Source organism: Rhinopithecus roxellana, chromosome 15, assembly GCF_007565055.1.
Source record: "Rhinopithecus roxellana isolate Shanxi Qingling chromosome 15, ASM756505v1, whole genome shotgun sequence".
Lineage (NCBI taxonomy): Eukaryota > Metazoa > Chordata > Mammalia > Primates > Cercopithecidae > Rhinopithecus > Rhinopithecus roxellana.
Genome location: NC_044563.1, coordinates 54,270,560 through 54,289,396, shown reverse-complemented (window position 1 = coordinate 54,289,396; position 18,837 = coordinate 54,270,560). Strand labels below are relative to the sequence as shown.

Genomic DNA, 18,837 nt, shown 5'->3' with positions numbered 1-18,837 from the left:
TGGCCCCACAAAGTGCTGGGATTACAGGCGTGAGTCATTGTGCCCAGCCATCATCTAGGTGTTAAGCCCCACTTGCATTAGGTATTTGTCCTAATACTGTCCCTCACAGGGTGACCCAGGCTGGCGTACAGTGGTATGATCATATTTCACTATAACCTCAAACTCTTGGACTCAAGCAATCCTGTCATGTCAGCCTTCTGAGTAGCTGAGACTACAATTGTGTGCCACCATGCCTGGCATGTGTGTATATATATACACACACATATATACACATACATATATGTACACACACACATATATACATATATATACACACACATATACATATGTATGTACATATATATACACACATATATATACATACATATATACACACCTACACATATACATATATGTGTGTATATATATGTGTGTGTGTACGTGTGTGTGTATATATATGGTTTTTGTTTTGTTTTGTTTTTTGAGACAGGCTCTTGCTCCGTCACCCAGGCTGGAGTGCAGTTGTGCAACCTTGGCTCACTGAAACCTCCGCCTCCTGCGTTTAAGCAATTCTTTTTTTTTTTTTTTTTTTTTTTTACAGTTTTAAGATTTAATAGAGTGAAAACAGAGCTCCCATACAAAAGGAGGGGACCCAAAGAGGGTTGCCATTGCCGGCTCAAATGCCTGGGTTTATATCCTGATCATTGTCCCTGCCGCTGTGCTCTTAGGCGATAGATGATTGGCTATTTCTTTACCTCCTGTTTTTGCCTAATTAGCATTTTAGTGAGCTCTGTTTACTACCTGATGGTTGGGTGTGAGCTAAATTGCAAGCCCTGTGTTTAAAGGTGGATGCAGTCACCTTCCCAGTTAGGCTTAGGGATTCTTAGTCGGCCTAGGAAATCCAGCTAGTCCTGTCTCTCAGTACCCCCTCTCAACAGGAAAACCCAAGTGCTGTTGGGGAGGTTGGCCGACAACCGCTCTAACTGCTTCCTGCTGAACTGGGGTGTCGTAGGGGTTGTGCAGTTGAGATTTCCTTGGGAGGGGTGCCTTCAATGTCATTAACATCTGAGCATGGGCTAGCAGGCCAATCCAGGGGTCCATGGTAGGTCTTAGTCATAGACTGCATCTGGGGCTCCATTTGAAGAACCAATTGTAATTTTACAGCTTTGATTCTGGAAAAGACAAACTTAACAAGGAGGTTAAAGATACAGGGATTGAAATGTATGGCCTGTAGTGTAGGGGATTATTACTTTGGCACACTTTACAGGCCCTGACTATCTGCTTGATAGTTTTGAAAAGGCCTGCTCCAGTAAACAATGATTTGGCCATCTGATGGGTGTTATCAATGCCTAAATGAAAGGTTTGGTGAAGGGTTTTAAGTAATTTCCATTGGTTAGCTGCAAGCAAATGTATTTTTCCTTCTTCGCTGGCTAGCCATCCTGAGAGGAAAAACTATGTTCTCGTAAGGTTCCCCATTCTATTTCTTCTTTTGAGTACTGGGGCTTAGTTTCCCAGAGGGGATTACCCCATACTAGGGGTCTTTCTATAAGCATTTCTGATAGAGGGTCCTGCCTTGCAGCTCTTTTTGCTTCAGTATCCACTTGGTGGTTCCCTTCTATTTCCCTTTCCTTTCTTTTCTGATGACCCTGGCAGTGTAAGACTGCCACCTCTTTAGGTTTCTGTACAGCCAATAATAATATCCTAATGGCTTCCTGATGTTTGATTGGTATTCCCTCGGAAGTTAGGAATTCCCTTTCCCTCCATATTGCTGCATGGGCATGGAGGACTAGGTAAGCATACTTAAGAGTCTGTATATATATTTACCCTTTTTCCTTCTCCTAATTCTAGTGCCCAAATGAGGGCTATTAGTTCTGCCAGCTGAGCACTAGTTCCTGGAGTGAGGGGTTACTTTCAAGTATTCCATTATCACTGACCACTGCATACCCACTTTTCGAAGTCCTTTTTCTACAAAGGAACTTCCATCAGTATACAAGTTGATGTCGGGATCAATCAAGGGAACCCCTAAAAGGTCCCCTTGAGTGGCATAGGTTTGAGCAATTACTTGATGACAGTTATGTTCTATCTTTTCTTTGTCTGGAAGAAATGTGGCTGGGTTAAGAGTTGCACCAAGTGCGCAGTCACAGCACTGGCCCTTCAAGTAATAGAGCCTGATATTTAAGTAAACGGTTGTCTGACAGCCACAAGTCTCCTTTAGCAGTGAGTACGCCATTCACATCATGAGATGTCCACACAGTAAGATCTCTTTCCTGTACTATTTTAACTGCTTTAGATACTAAGACTGCTACTGCTGCCACTACCCGTAAACAATGAGGCCAACCCTTTGCCACTACATCAGTTTTCCTACTCAGGTATGCCATGGGTTGCAAGCTCATCCCTCGGACCTGTGTAAGGACTCCTAGAGCTATTCCTGTTTTTTCCTTGACATATACGAAGTCTTGCCCTGTTGGCAAGCTTAACACAGGGGCTTGGGTTAGGGCCTTCTTTAGGGCCTGGAAAGCCGCTTCTGCTTCAGGTGTCCTTCTTACTAAATGGGTATTGGCTTTCTGAGTTTCTTTAATTAGTGTATATAATGGTCTGGCTATTTCGCCATACCTGGGAATCCATATTTGGCAGAAGCCTATTATCCAAGGAACGCTCTTAGTTGCTTTAGGGTTTTGGGATGAGGATAAGCCAGTATGGGCTGGATAGGTTCCGCACTGAGGACCCTGGTGCCTTTGGATAATTTTAGCCCTAAGTAGGCTGCTGTGAGCAGAGCTGAGCCTTTGGTTTGGAAACCTTGTAGCCACAGGTAGCGAGGAAATTTAAGAGCGCTTGGGTGGCTTGATGGCACAAGGTTTCTGAACTGGTGGCTAAAAGTAAATCATCCACATACTGAAGGATAAGAGTGTCCAGGCTCAAATCTTGGGCTAATGCCTGGACAAATAGATGGGGGCTATCACTGAACCCTTGGGGAAAACAGTCCAGGTGAGTTGAGACGTTGAGTTCAAAGGATCTTCAAAGGCAAACAAGAATTGAGAGTCAGGATGTACAGGGATGCAGAAAAAGACATCCTTAAGGTCCAGGACTGTAAACCACTCTGCTTCCTCTGGTATTTGGGAAAGCAGAGTATAAGGGTTAAGTACAGCTGGGTATAGAGGGACAATGACCTCGCTGATAATCCTGAGATCTTGCACTAACCTCCACTGTCTGTTGGGTTTCTGTACTCCTAAAATTGGAATATTGCAGGGGCTATTGCATGGTTTTACTTGGGCTTTAAGTCCTTAACAATTTTTTTGAGTCCTTGTTGGGCCTCGGGTCTAAGGGGGTACTGCCTTTGGTAGGGAAAGGAGGCAGAATCCTTTAGTTTAATTTGAACACGACGGGCATTTTTTGCTCGTCCATAGTGTCCTTCTGTTGCCCAGACTTCAGGATTAATTCCTTCCTCAAGCAGGGGACAACAAACGGGTGTTCCTTCTCCTATGTTTAGGTGTATAATGGCCCCTGCTTTTGCTAGAATGTCTCTCCCTAACAAGGGAGTGGGGCTTTCAGGCATAATTAGAAAAGCATGTGAAAAGAGTAAAGTTCCCCAGTCACAACTTAGTGGCTGGGAGAAGTATCTAGTGACTGGCTGTCCTAGGACCCCTCGGATAGTGACAGATCTGGAGGACAGTTGTCCGGGACAGGAGAGTAAGACTGAGAAGGCCGCACCAGTGTCCAGGAGACAGTTAACCTCCTGGCCCTCAATGGTTAAGCATACCTGGGGCTCTGTGAGGGTGATGGCATGGGCTGGCACTTGCCCTGGGCACCCTCAGTCCTGCTGGATCATCTGGTTAGTGGCTTCTGACTCAGAGGACCTTCGTCCCCTGGGGCAGTGGGCCTTCCAGTGATTCCCTTGACATAAGGGGCATGGATGAGGGGGCAGCTTATTTCTATGTGGACAATCTTTTATAAAGTGTCCTTGTAGACTGCACTGGAAGCAAGCCCTATTAGGCATTCAATTTCCCTAGGCTTTCTGTGTTCCAGAGCCTCCAAAGTCTGCTTGCCTGAGGGCCATGACTAAAGCGGTGGCCTTTTTTTCATCCTGTTTATCCAGTTCTGCCTGCTCCTCCTGATCTCTATTATAAGAAACTAAGGTTGCCAAGTTCAATAGGGTTTCTAAGTTTTTTGAAGTTTTTTCTAATGTCTGCAGCTGACTGAGTGATAAACCTGTCCTTTAAGATTAGTTGGCCTTCAATAGTCAGGTGACAGAGAGGTATGCTTTCTCAATGCCTCCCTTAGTCTCTCCAGAAAGGCGGTGGGATTTTCTTCCCTTCCCTGTGTTATAGTGGACATCACTGAATAATTCACAGGATTCTTCCTAGTTTTCCTTAGTCCTTCTAGCATGAAAGTTAGCGAATGTCTGCGGCACCAATCTCCATGTTCTGATTCTGTGTCCTAGTGTGGGTCTACACTGGGAACTGCCTGCTGGCCTGTGGGGAATCATTCTCTTTCCTCTGTTGTCATCCTCTCATTGACCTGACTGAGATACCAGAGATCGCCAGACTCTCAGGCTACAGTTATGGCAGCACTTCTCTCATTTGGGGTTAGTGTCTGATTTAGCAGTAACATTATATCTCTCCATGTCAGATCAAAGGATTGTCCTAACCCTTGTAAAACATCAATATGGCCATCACGGTTATCTGAGAATTTACCTAGGTCTGTTTTAATTTGCTTCAAATCTGAGAGAGAAAAAGGTATGTGCACTCTGGCTGGGCCGAATTCTCCTCCTCCCACTGCTTGGAGGGGGCATAATTGGGGAATATTGGCACTCTTTGGTTCATTGTTTATCCCTTTGTCTATCTCCTTTTGGACCGTTTGGGTTGAAGGGGATTCCTTATTAGTTGGGGAAGGAGTTGGGGGGACGCCGGGTAGGGAGGTAGACTCTAAGGGCTTCCTATAGGGCATAAATCACACTTTTTACATAATTGTGAGTTGTCTCTTAATGAAAAGAAAGTTTGTACATATGGCACTTCACTCCATTTGCCTCCTTTTCTACAAAAGAGGTCTAGGTGTAAGATAGTGTTATAATTTATACTTCCTTCAGGGAGCCAGGTTTCTCCCCCTTGAAGAGGATATCGTGGCCAGGCGGTACTGCAGAAAATTATAAGTCATTTCTTTCTTAGTGTCTGAGAGTCAAATTGGTCCCAATTCTCCAGAATATATCTTAGGGGCGTTTTTGCCTTACGGGGAACATTTCCCATCACTTTGGAGGTCCCTTCATGGTCGCCAAATGTTACCGGGGGGTCCTTGCTCCCAGAGCTCCCAAGATGGCGGTGGGCTGCTTCCAAGATGGTGGCAAGCCTTATGTTCTCTGACCTGGGGTTCTTGGCCTCACAGATTCCAAGGAATGGAATCTTGGGCCATGCTGTGAGTGTTATAGCTCTATTAGAAGCCATGGGTCACGGAAGAGAACCATGGAACCCAGTGACTAGTGTTCAGCTCAGTTAGGACGAACCTGGGCACTTAGTCGTGCAGGAACAATGGCAAGCCTTTAGCTCAATCGGGAGCGGCCATGGGCACCTTGCTGGATCAGGAGCACAGCGGACACCCTGCTGGATCCAGAGGGATGGAGTCAGCGGCAGGTCTGTGACAGCGGCAAACAGCAGTGGTGGACATGGAAGAGTGCAGCTGCAAGATTTAATAGAGTGAAAACAGAGCTCCCATACAAAGGGAGGGGACCCAAAGAGGGTAGTCCGTGTTTAACCAATTCTTGTGCCTCAGCCTCCTGAGTAGCTGGGATTACAGGCATGTGCCACTATGCCTGGCTAATTTTTGTAATTTTAGTAGAGACAGGGTTTCGCTATGTTGGCCAGGATGGTCTTGAACTCCTGGCCTCAAGAGATCCACCCACTCTTGGCCTCCCAAAGTGCTGGGATTGTAGGCATGAGCCACCACACCTGGCCGATTTTTTTATAGAGACAAAGTCTCACTATGTTGCTCAGGCTGGTCTCAAACTCCTGGCCTCAAGTGACCCTCCTGCCTCAGCCCCTCAAAGCACTGAGATTACAGGTGTGAGCCCCTCTGCCTACCCCTATAACTCTTATTATTGCAGCTAATATGGTGGACTTGAATCTTACTAAGGGATTATATTTTAAAGTCGGCAATTATGGTAAAATTTGCAAATAGTTCAAATCCTTTAAGATGATCCCCCCCCCTTTTTTTTTTTTTTGCAATAGTTTCACTCTTGTCGCCTAGGCTGGAGGTCAGTGGCGCAATCTTGGCTCACTGCAACCTCTGCCTCCCACGTTCAAGCGATTCTCCTGCCTCAGCCTCCCGAGTAACTGGGATTACAGGTGCCTGCTACCACGCCCAGCTAATTTTGGTATTTTTAGTAGATGTGGAGTTTCACCATGTTTGCCAGGCTGGTCTCGAACTCCTGACTTCAGGTGATATGCCCGCCTTGACCTCCCAAAGTGTTGGGATTACAGGCGTGAGCCACCGCTCCTGGCCAAGATGATCCCTTTAATGTTAGAACATAATGATTATTCTTGGGCCCGTCTCTATTGAAAATATAAAAATTAGTCAGGTGTGGTGGCACACACCTGTAATCCCAGCTACTCAGGAGGCTGAGGCAGGGAGAATCACTTGAACCCGGGAGGCGGAGGTTGCAGTGAGTCGAGATCAAGCCACTGCACTCCAGCCTGGGCAACAGAGCGAGACTCCATCTAAACGAATAAAAAATAAAAAAAAACCATAGTGGTTATTCTTTGATTGAGAACCAGATCAATTAGTTGCCTTGCATTTAGGGTGTATATTATATGAAAAAATGCATACTGTAGTTCTAAACACTAGAAATACACTCAGTGAGTCAAAGGTTCATATTGGAAGCAGCAACTATGAAACTGACATAGAAGGAATAGTAGATACTTGTCTGCTATCTCATGTACAATCCAGGGCATATGTTCCTTGAATAGAATGACTGAATTGCCAGGCACAGTGGTTCACACCTGTAATCTCAACATGTTGGGAGGCCAAGATAGGAGGATTGCTTGAGCCTAGGAGTTCAAGACAAGCCTGGGCAATAGAGAAAGACCGCGTTGCTACAGAAAGTTAAACAATTAGCCAGGCACGGGGGCATGCATCTGTATTCCCAGCTACTTGGGAGGCTGAGGTGGGAGGATCACATGAGCCTGGGAGGTTGAGGCTGCAGTGAGCCCTGATGGCACCACTGCCCTCCAGCCTCAGTGACAGAGAGCGAGACCCTGTCTCAAAAACAAAAAAGAATGAATGAATTACTCTATTTCCATAGTTCTTACTCTCTCCTTCTCTGGACCATATAGCTGAATCCCCAAAAGGTAAAGGCCCCTATAATATGGCTCCCTTATATATATTTTGCAAATTGGACATAGTGTCTAGTGTGGTTGAGTCCCCAATATTTATTCTACAGCTCATGATTTGCCTAAGTTGTCATGGTTTAGTTTAGTAATGGATTACTTAGCGTGATTACTTAGTGTGAAGGCCAAGTTGTTGTAATAGAAGTCTCAAAATTCAGTAGCATAAAGAAGATAGAAGTGTCTTTCTCTGATAAATTATTGTGGCCAGTCCAAACTTGTGGGGGGTGGGAGAGATGTGAATAGCACAGGCTCATTTAGGGACCTAGGTTTTTTCCTTTTTATTGCTCTACCATCTCCTAGAACATTTGAATTGTAGGAACCAGTTGTAGGCATGGCAGGGCTCTAACTTGCAAGGAAGAGGAAAGAGAAGAAAAGCTCATGCCAAACCTAGATATGAAATCGTTTCTTCTGCTCACATTCCATTGAATTTTATATTAGTGACAGCACAGTCACATGACCACACTTAACTGCAAGAAGGACAGAAAATGGAGTGTCTAGCTTATCAGCTATGTACCCTAGAAAATAGGCAGAATAGATTTTGAAAGAAAAACTAGTCATCTGCCATTATGAGATGGGAGGGTAAGTTACCTAGCAGACTTTTGGAAAAGATTTCCATTGTCCTAAACTAATAAAGAAACACATATAATACTAGACCAAAAGTTTGTTGTTAATATTTTGATAATTCCACTTGTAAGAAATGTTTCCTCTATAATCTTACATATCTTCTTTTGTGTATTCTAAAACATTATTCTGAGAAGGGGACCATCGGCCTCAATAGACTGCCAGAGGGGCCTGTAGCACAAAAACAGGCCTCTGCCCTGGCAGAGGCAGCAAGATTATTTAAGAGCCTGTTAATTCAGACAAGCAATAATGAGAATGTGACTCAGGCAGCGTCCACAGGGGATAGATTCCAGAGATCCTTTAACCTTCACTCACAGAATCTGCTTTTATCAGCAATACAGCAAGATGATAGCATTGCTACTACCCATTTGTGCTCACTTAATTTTGGCAGAAGGAAATACTTCTTTGGAAGTGTAGTTTAGGAATGTTTTCTTTTTTTTTTTTTTTTTTTTTTTTTTTGAGACGGAGTCTCGCTCTGTCGCCCAGGCTGGAGTGCAGTGGCCGGATCTCAGCTCACTGCAAGCTCCGCCTCCCGGGTTCACGCCATTCTCCTGCCTCAGCCTCCCGAGTAGCTGGGACTACAGGCGCCCGCCAGGTCGCCCGGCTAGTTTTTTGTATTTTTAGTAGAGACGGGGTTTCACCATGTTAGCCAGGATGGTCTTGATCTCCTGACCTCGTGATCCGCCCGTCTCGGCCTCCCAAAGTGCTGGGATTACAGGCTTGAGCCACCGCGCCCGGCCGGAATGTTTTCTTTTTAAAGTTAACATGAAATAGGGAGAAACGTTCAAGACAGATAGGATGCCATCTTGTTGCTTAGCCAGCATAATGGATATTAGCTGGACATTTTCCCACAATTAATAGCTTCCCCCACAGAAAAAATAGTAAGCTTTTACCACCTTAGGTCGTGTGACAGAAAGCCTCTTAAAGTAGAGGAACAGAATCAGACACTCAATAGGAACAAGAGCCTTAGTCATTTGCCCTGAGGGATTGGAAGCAGCACAGGAATTGCTAGTGGCAGGTTGAGGATGCCTCAATAACAGTCTCATGCTCCAATCCCAGGCCTCTGCACAAAATTGTGAGTAATCACTGCCAATGCGTGGATCCACAGGCCTTTGCAGAGTTATCTTTCATTGCTTTGTACATGACACTGTGAGCCTTCAGTAAAGCAGCAGCAGCCCAATTCATCACTTGAGTTCCATTGATCCAGCCACTCCAATGGGCTATGGCTGTCTCTAGTCTAATCTCCAGAGGATTATGGGTTTGCAGTCTCCTATGACCTTACACTTGGATTTCCAGCAGTCAGTGGCCTTGTTTCATTTTACTAGAATGTGAGCTCTGGGTGAGAGAGCGAGACTCCATCTAAAAAAAAAAATTAAATAAATAAAACTGCACATGTAAATATGTAAGACATTATTATTACAGGATTTAATGAAAACTCATATTCATCCTCCCCATACGTTTCTTTTTTTTTTTTTTTTTTTTTTTTTTGAGACAGAGTTTTGCTCTCGTCACCCAGCTGGAATGCAGTGGCACAATCTCAGCTCACTGCAACCTCCACCTTCCGGGTTCAAGCAATTCTCCTGCCTCAGCCTCCTGAGTAGCTGGAATTACAGGCACACACCACCACATCTGGCTAATTTTGTATTTTTAGTAGAGACAGGGTTTCACCATGTTGGCCAGGCTGGTCTTGAACTGACCTCAGGTAATCCGCCCTCCTTGGCCTCCCAAAGTGCTGGGATTACAGGCGTAAAAGCCACTGTGCCTGGTCCCCATACCTTTCATAAATATATAAATTTTAGTCCTATCTCCATGACGCATCATCTTCCTGAACTGGAAAACCCTTCTTTGGCCCATTTGTTATCTCTTTGAGAATTTCAACAGCTCTTTTCCTATACCATCACTACCATTAGAATATACCCCTTCTACAACCACTGCTTCAAGGCCTATTCATGTTCATACTTCGAGACCCAGTTAAAACAGCATGTCTTCAATGACAGTTTCCCATTTGGCTTTATTCACTCTGTCTTCTGAGATCCTCAACTCCATTTCTTCTCATCCTACTATAAATATTTGCACATTTTCACTAACCTTACCTGAATGAAACTCCATGGAACGTTTGGTTCATCTCAGTATTTCTACTGCTTAGAAATACTGAGACACGGCACAGAGTTAAGTTCTCAGTAAATGCTGGATGAATGAAAGGACAGAGGTATATGGGTCAGGAAAGGAATGCTTTGTCTCTGAGAGCTTCAGTGCTAAAAGCATTGTCCTTGTGCAGATACCTAATAGGCAGAGACCGGTAGGTTGGGCTGGTAGTTCCCAAACTCTAACTCCCATATCCCCTCTGCTGACGTAGAGGTAGTTCAAGAAGTCACCATCCTTTAATGCTCAATTCATCTTTGTTAAACACTTCACCTTAAATGTGCCTGGAAGACTGGGAAGACTTTTCAGAGTGATAGGTAGATTTTAAAGCGTAAAAAGAAGTTTCCTGGAGTTAGCTGGGAAGGTTAGGAAGTTCAGAAAAAAGTAACAATATAGAGATTCTTAGGAAATTTTTCTAAAGTCAAAATTTTAGCATGCTATGCAAGTGCTTTCTTTTCCCACCTCAACTGTCACTCTACATACAAGTTGTACTGAATTAACTGTTCTTCTAGTCTTTTTCTTTCCTCTGAGTCTTTTATTTTATTTTATTTTTGAGACAGAGTCTCACTCTGTTGCCCAGGCTGGAGTGCAGTGGCAAGATCTCAGCTCACTGCAAGCTCCGCCTCCTGGATTCACACCATTTTCCTGTCTCAGCCTCCCAAGTAGCTGGGACTACAGGTGCCCGCTACCATGCCTGGCTAATTTTTTGTATTTTTAGTAGAGACAGGGTTTCACCGTGTTCGCCAGGATGGTCTCGATCTCCTGACCTCGTGATCCGCCCACCTCGGCCTCCCAAAGTGCTGGGATTACAGGCGTGAGCCACTGTGCCTGGCTTTCTTTCTTTTTTTTTTTTTTTTTTTTTGAGATGAAGTCTCGGTCTTGTTGCCTAGGCTGGAGTGCAATGGTGCGATCTCAGCTCACTGCAACCTCTGCCTCCCAGGTTCAAGTGATTCTCCTGCCTCAGCCTCCCGAATAGCTGGGACTGCAGGCACGTGCCACCACGCCCAGCTAATTTTTGTATTTTTAGTTGAGACAGGGTTTCGCCATATTGACCAGGCTGGTCTCAAACTACAGACCTCAAGTGGTCTGCCCACCTTAGCCTCCCAAAGTGTTAGGATTACAGGAGTGAGCCACCATACCTGGCCACCTTTTTTTTTTTTTTTTTTTAATGTACAGTCCAGAGGTTTTTTTTTTTTTTTTACACAAATTATGGCATGAATTCACAGGGAATAGGCTCCAGCAACTCAGGCTTCTTCCCATTGGTTCTTACACAGTGTGCTTCTCTGGGCGGGGCAGGCTGGTGTTTCATTTGAACCCAGGTACCTTTCTCTCTGGTTTCCTTCTTTTACTGAACATTTTCCTTCATGCATTTCAGGAAACTATATTGGCTCTTAGAGTGCTTAATGTGCTCAATAGGCACATTAATTCTCTTGAAGGCAAGAAAATGGCCCGTAACTTACTTGTTTACAGCAATGCCAACAGCATGTTGGGTAATAGTGTAGATTCTTCCAGTTTTGCCATGGTAACATTTGTGGGACATTCCTTTTTGAACAGTATACCCATTCCCTTGATGTCTACAATATCACCTGTCCTATAGATTCACACGTACCATGTGGCCAAAGGAACAACTCCATATTTTCTAAAAGGCCTAGAGGATATATATTGGGGGCATCTCCTCTTTCCCTTTGTATTTGTCATTTTGGCAAATTACTGGAAGATGGTTGTTCCAGCCAAAAGGTCCTGAGCCTTTTTAAATGCTTTTTCCTATACTTGGAATGCCTTGTTTCCCTGATTTCCTTGATTTATCTCTTTTTTCTTTCTTTTTTTTTTTTTTTTTTTGAGACAGGATCTCACTCTGTTGCCCAGGATGGAGTGCAGTGGTGCAGTCATGGCTCACTGCAGCCTTGACCTCCCAGGTTCAAGCAATCCTCCCAACTCAGCTCTCCTGAGTAGCTGGGACTACAGGCCTAAGTCACCATACCCAGCTAATTTTTTATTTTTTGTAGAGACAGGGTCTCCCTATGTTGTCCAGGCTGGTCTTGAACTCCTAGATTCAAGGGATCCTGCCTCGTCAGCCTCCGTAAGTGCCTTAAAGAGCCTATGAGTGATGCTTGGCACAAAGTGAACCTCAGTAGACATTTCTTGAATGAATGAATCCCACAAGAATGTCTATTGCAATGAAAGATTGAGAGCAGGTAACTGTCTACTTTCTCTTTCCACATCCAGCATTCTCCTGGTGTGCAGCCTGCAGATGTGAAGGAAGTTGTTGAGAAGGGTGTACAGACTCTTGTGATTGGCCGAGGGATGAGTGAGGCCTTGAAGGTAGGTGTTGGTATGCACAGCATTCCTGAGGACAGGTGGGGATCTCTTGGACCTTTGTCCTACAGATTTGTCCTTCTTGGGAGGTCATCTTTATATATCATGTACCCTCGTTTTGCTGACCCAGGGTAGCAATGGCTGCATACATTCCTCTGCCTCATCAGTGTTGGGCTCTCCAGTCTACCTAACCCTGAGACAGTGTCATTTCAACTATTTCTCAGAATCTCTCAAGTTCTACAAGGATCACTATTTGGTTCTTTACATTTTAATAATACTTTCTATCCTCATAGTATATTTTATAGTACTTCTAATTTTCTTTTCTTGGACACATTTATGTTTTTCCCCTCTTCAGAAAAAAATGTAATTTTATTTTTCTTTTTTAAAAAATATAGATGGGGTCTCACTATTGTTGCCCAGGCTGGTCTTGAGCTCCTGAACTCAAATGATCTCCTGCCTTGGCCTCCCAAAGTGCTAGGATTACAAATGTGAGCTACCACGCCTGGCCTATTTTTTAATTTTCTTTTTTTTTTCTTTTTTTTTTTTTTTGAGATAGAGTCTTGCTCTGTCACCCAGGCTGAGTACAGTGGTGCCATCTTGGCTCACTGTAAGCTCTGCTTCCCAGGTTCACCCCATTCTCCTGCCTCAGCCTCCCGAGTAGCTGGGACTACAGGCACCTGCCACCGTGCCCAGTTAATTTTTTTTAGTTTTAGTAGAGACGGGGTTTCACTGTGTTAGCCAGGATGGTCTTGATCTCCTGACCTTGTGATCCACCCGTCTCAGCCTCCCAAAGTGCTGGGATTACAGGTGTAAGCCACCGCACCTGGCTTATTTTTTAATTTTCTTATAGAAATAATACATGCTCATTGCAAAATATTTAAAAATTCAATGCAGAAATGTAGAAGTAAAAAGGTGAGATATTCCCTTCCCCATCTTCACATTTGGTGTATATTTCTCCAGTCTTCTCTGAATGCATCTGCAAATATATACACACTTACACATATAGATATACGTTTATATACTTATAACCATTTTACATAAATATGTATTCTGTAACTTTTCCCCCCACTTATATTACTATATTTTGTATAGTCTTCCACATAGAGGCCTACCTTATTCTTTCCTTTATAGATGTCCTACAGTCCTGTTCCCTACTGATGAAGGTGCCCCTTATATCTATGGCTTGATGTATATAGGGCACTTTCATCAGTAGGGTTCAAGCAGTCCTCCTACCTCAGCCTCCTGAAGTGCTGGAATTAAAGGCTTGAGCCACCATGCCCGGCCTATTTATATTTTTAAAATTTAAACTAGTTTTTTTTTTTTTCACCAATACAATAATTCCTATCTGATAGGTTACTTTTATAAATCTCAAATATATAGAAAATATAGGGCATATTAAAAAATATTTCACGAGTTCTTTCTGAGGCAGAGTCTAATTCAAATCTATTTTTAAAAAATATTCAGGACAAGCCAGAGTTGAGAAAATATTATCTAATAATAGGTGTCACTATTAAGAACATCTTTTATATAAATTCATTTACAAATATTTATTAAGCATTTTCTATGGGTAAAACACTATTCTAGGCACTGGGGATGGTGCAATAAACAAGACAAACAAGGTTCATGCCCCTCATGGATAATAAAAAACTAGACAACTTCAGATAATAATAAACAGTGAAGAAAATGGTGACTTATGCGGGGCTACTATGGGGTGACCAAGAAAGGCCTTTCTGAGAAAACTTTTGAGCTGCAGTGTACATACATGAGTCAATTTCATCCTCACACCAACCCTGTGATGTAAGCACTATTATACCTATTTTACAAGTGAAGAAATTGGGGCTGGGATACTTTAAACAGCTAGCCTAACATTTCTTAGTATGCGGCAAAGAAGACATTTAGACTCAGTTTAGACTAACTCAAACATTTAACATTTATGGAGCTTGCACACCAAGGTAGATGTTTCACATACCCTTAGCTCAGCTAGTTGTCATACCAACCCTGGGAGCTAGGTGTTAATATCCCTAATTTACAGACATGAAAACAAAGACTCAGAGAATTTAATTTACTTACCCAAGGTTACAGTGCTAGTAAGGATGTAAATCCAAGGCTAACTGCAAATTCCATGTTCTTTCATTTCCATTCACTTGAGCTTTATGCTTGGGTATTATGATACCTCTGTCAAAGAGGGCTTTTTGACTCATTGGGGCTCCCTGCCCAATTTTGAACTGGTGATACACTGAGTGATCATGAAGTGGCGATTGTCAACATCTAATTCTGTAGAGTACACCTGCCTCATGGCAGTAAAGGAAACCCTGGGGGGCCTTTCCCCTACTTAACTCATCTCTTTTCCACCTTCCCAGGTGCCTTCATCAACTGTGGAGTACCTCAAGAAACATGGCATTGATGTGCGGGTCCTCCAGACAGAGCAGGCAGTGAAGGAGTATAATGCCTTGGTTGCCCAAGGGGTCAGGGTGGGAGGTGTCTTCCATTCCACCTGCTGATGGAGCCTTGAGAGGAGAATAAATCACTAAGTACCTATGCCTGTGACTGTCACTCACCATTCTCCAAAGCAGCCTCCCCTAAGCATTTTTGGACACCTGCTCATGCCAGGTCCTGTGCTAGGCTCTTGGGATGCAAGGGATGACCAAGACAAGGTCCCTGTCCTTGAGGGTGTTAAAAGAAAAAAAAGAGGAGACAGAAGTTTAATAATGTAGTGAATGAACTGAGGGAACATTTGAGTAACAGGAACAGTAGGAGTATGCCCTGGGAGTTGGGTTCTAGACAGGCTGTTCTACTAACCAACCCTGAGACTGGAGCCAGATCGTTCTCTCTGGACTTCGAATTTCAACTATAGGCCAGGTGCCATGGCTCACACCTGTAATCCAAACACTTTGGGAGGCTGAGGTGGGTGGATCACTTGAGGTCAGGAGTTCAACCCCAGCCTAGCCAACGTGGTGAAACCCATCTCTATTAAAACTACAAAAATTGGCCAGGCGCAGTGGCTCACGCCTGTAACCCCAGCACTTTGGGAGGCCGAGGTGGGCGGTTCACGAGGTCAGGAGATTGAGACCATCCTGGCTAACATGGTGAAACCCCGTCTCTACTAAAAATACAAAAAAAAAAAAAAAAAAAAAAATTAGCTGGGCGTGGTGGCGGGCGCCTGTAGTCCCAGCTACACGGGAGGCTGAGGCAGGAGAACGGCGTGAACCCGGAGGGCGGAGCTTGCAGTGAGCTGAGATCGCGCCGCTGCACTCCAGCCTGGGTGACAGAGCGAGACTCCGTCTCAAAAAAAAAAAGAACTACAAAAATTAGCTGGGCGTGGTGTCACAAGCCTGTAGTCCCAGCTACTTGGGAGGCTAAGGCAGCAGGAGGATCACTTGAACCCGGGAGCAATAGGTTGCGGGTGAGCCGAGATGGCACCACTGCACTCCAGCCTGGGTGACAGTGAGAGACTCTGTTTAAAAAAAAAAAAAATTCAACTATAAAATGTTGGGGCTGGACTAGATGCCCTTTAAAGGTTCCTACTGGCTCAGATAGTCTTTGTTCTACTAAATACCCAGATGGCCTTTGTGAAGCCTTAGAATAGACTGAGAGAATTACAAGTTATCAGCATCACCTTATTTTTAATTTTTCTTTCTTTTTAAAGAACTATGGGCTTTGGTGTCAAATAGCCTTGACTTTGAACTGCAACTCACTGCCACTCACTGATTGGGCATTTGTCTAATTGCTTAGTTTCACTGTTCTCATATGTAAGATCAGGATAACATTATCAGTACCTGGAGTCACTGTAGGTATTAAATGAGGCAATTCATAGAAAGTATTAACTCACTGCGTGGCATTTAGTAAGGACTCAATACATTAAACCACTGTTGTCCTTATCTTTCTACTAATGGGGATACTGTGTAAAGCCAAGTAGTTTCATTTTATGTCTTAATATAGCAGCTTATTATTTCAAAGAGTCATAGAATGTTGGAGCCCAAAGGAACTATCTCACTCATTTATTCAGTAATCCTCTTTCATATCCATTTGCGGACAGCCTATTACTAATTTTCTTATGACCAGTTATTGTTGGGCCCTGGGGAATAAGGATGAATGTTATAATTCCTGCCCTTAGGAATTATGTTGTATGAGAGAAAGACAAACAAGTAAACAATAATGATACAATGCTAATATTATAATAGTTACTACGTCCAGTAGTAGCACAAAGAAAAGACTAATTTATCCTACTAGGATGGAAGGAAAATTAGGGAAGACATCACTAAGGAGATGACATTTAAGTTGAGTCTTACAAAATGGAAGGTTCATTAATTCACTGAAAAAACATTTACTTGGCAGCTCTTTTAACTAGACATTTACTAGGTATGGTATTTATCACAGCCATAACTAAATAAAATCGCTTCACCCCAGCCATCATTGGAGCAGCAGCAGTGGAAAGATGATTTTTGCTTCACATGATCCTGCCACCTGACTACATAGTTAGGCTTCTTACCTACAGGGACCAATCCATAGACTGGACAGCAACTTAAGATGTGGCTTGGCAAGAAAAGCTGAAACAGTATGGAAAGTGAAGAGATTTATTTTTTTCCAAGTTCACCAAGTAAGTGGCAGACATAGGATTAGAACCCAGCACTGTGTCTTGATCATTTTATGGCATACACCTCCTTGCTCCCTAGAAGCAGACGGGAGTGAGTGCTTCACAGACCCGACACCCAGCGTTGAAATCTTGGAAGGATCTGCTTGGTGCCCCTTCCACAGCCCTTTCAAAATTGTCAGATGGCAGATCCTTCTAGATCTGTTCCCTCGGCTCATAAAGCCAGCCCTCTGTATAGCTAAGAGGGATGTTTGATAAAATTCAGACTGTTTCTCTAGTGATGCAGTCTTTTTTTTTTTTTTTTTTGTCAAATGTAAAGTGAGACAGCTCCAATGGGTGTTGAATTCAGTGTGGGTATAATCATTGTTTCTAACTGAGCTGTCTCCAGTTAAAGAGAACTTAGTGTAAACTTCTTAGAGACAGAAGTATCTGTCAGTGACATTATTAAACTTTTAAGAAAACCTGCTAATACATAGCCTCTACCTTTGAACCTGGTGCACATGGTCAATGATGGAAATATGTAGAGCTTGAAGGGAAGCTGTTTCTTCACATAACTATACTTAGTACTATCTTAATCATTAAAGCATCTCAGTTAGTTTGTAGTTAGCACAGCCCTCAAGCTGCCCATAGGTAATTTCTTCTAACCTGAGTGGTTAAGACAAGAAGTTGGCCGGGTGCAGTGGCTCACGCCTGTAATCCCAGCACTTTGGGAGGCCAAGGTGGGTGGATCACCTGAGGTCAGCAATTTGAGACCAGCCTGGCCAACATGGTGAAATCCCATCTCTACTAAAAATACAAAAATTAGCTGGGCATGATGGCACGTGCCTGTAATCCCAGCTAGTCTACTCGGGAGGCTGAGGTAGGAGAATCGCCGGAACCAGGGAGGCAGAGCCTGCTGTGAGCTGAGATCGCGCCACTGCACTCCAGCCTGGGCAACAGAGCAAGACTCCGTCTCAAAAAAAAAAAAAAAAAAAAAAAAAAAAAGACAAGAAGTTGGCCACGGCTAGGTGTGTACCTTTCTTCTCCATAATTGTGTTTGCTGAGTTCAATCATCTCAAAGCAAATATAAAATCCTTTCAGAAACTTGAATCTTTTTTTGCAGCATGCCATGGTACCGCTACCTTTGCTCTGGATTCATAGAATCATTCTTTCCTTGCCAGATATGTGCCAGGAGTTGTGCTGGGGATACAGCACAGACATTCTTACGGTCCAGGTACAGATCAGTTGGAAGAAATAAAACATGTAAACATACAGTGAGGATGCAGAAGTTGCAAATTGGCAAAAATCTACCTGGAGACATGTTTTGTTTGTCTCAGTAATTTTAACATTTACTGTAGTTACCAAGGTTTTTTAACTTTCATGAAAATGAAGATTTCTGGCTGTTTTGGAAGAATGGGAAGAACTGACACCACTAGGCCCACATTTATAAATGAAAACAACTTGAGTGGAATGGAATAGAGAATGTACTTCTCTGATTGCCTTCTCCAACAGAGAATGTGCTCTCTGATTCTTCAATTGCTGTTATATTCTAGGCCACTTTATTCCTTTACTTTTCCTGCCTACCTTTCTTAAGGGGTTTGCATTTGTGAACCTGCAATGCAGTATTAATAAATACTATACTATGTGTGAAGAATATCGTATAGGAGGCTGTGGGAACATAGAGGAAATGTTCCAAGCCTGTAAGAGACACAGATATGTCCTAGAACAAGGCCCAGTCCTGAAGAATGGAAGGAAAGGAGCTATAGGAGACAGTCTGAGGAGCACATTCCCAGGCTCAGCAGGTCCAAAGGCCTAGAGGTGAGAGAAGAACACTAC

At 43.5% G+C, this 18,837-nt stretch overlaps 1 protein-coding gene across 3 annotated transcripts in view; it reads left to right on the top strand.

Annotated features, from left to right (window-relative positions):
• The window catches only part of AAMDC (adipogenesis associated Mth938 domain containing), a 54,840-nt gene extending 39,871 nt beyond the window's left edge, over window positions 1-14,969 (top strand). For all 3 annotated transcript variants that reach the window (XM_010365779.2, XM_030918246.1, XM_010365780.2), the window contains exons 3-4: window positions 12,342-12,437; window positions 14,792-14,969. In XM_010365779.2, the coding sequence (XP_010364081.1) occupies window positions 12,342-12,437; window positions 14,792-14,932 (237 nt within the window). In that variant the 3' untranslated portion in view covers window positions 14,933-14,969. The remainder of the gene's footprint in view (window positions 1-12,341; window positions 12,438-14,791) is intronic.
• The last annotated feature ends 3,868 nt before the right edge of the window (window positions 14,970-18,837 follow it).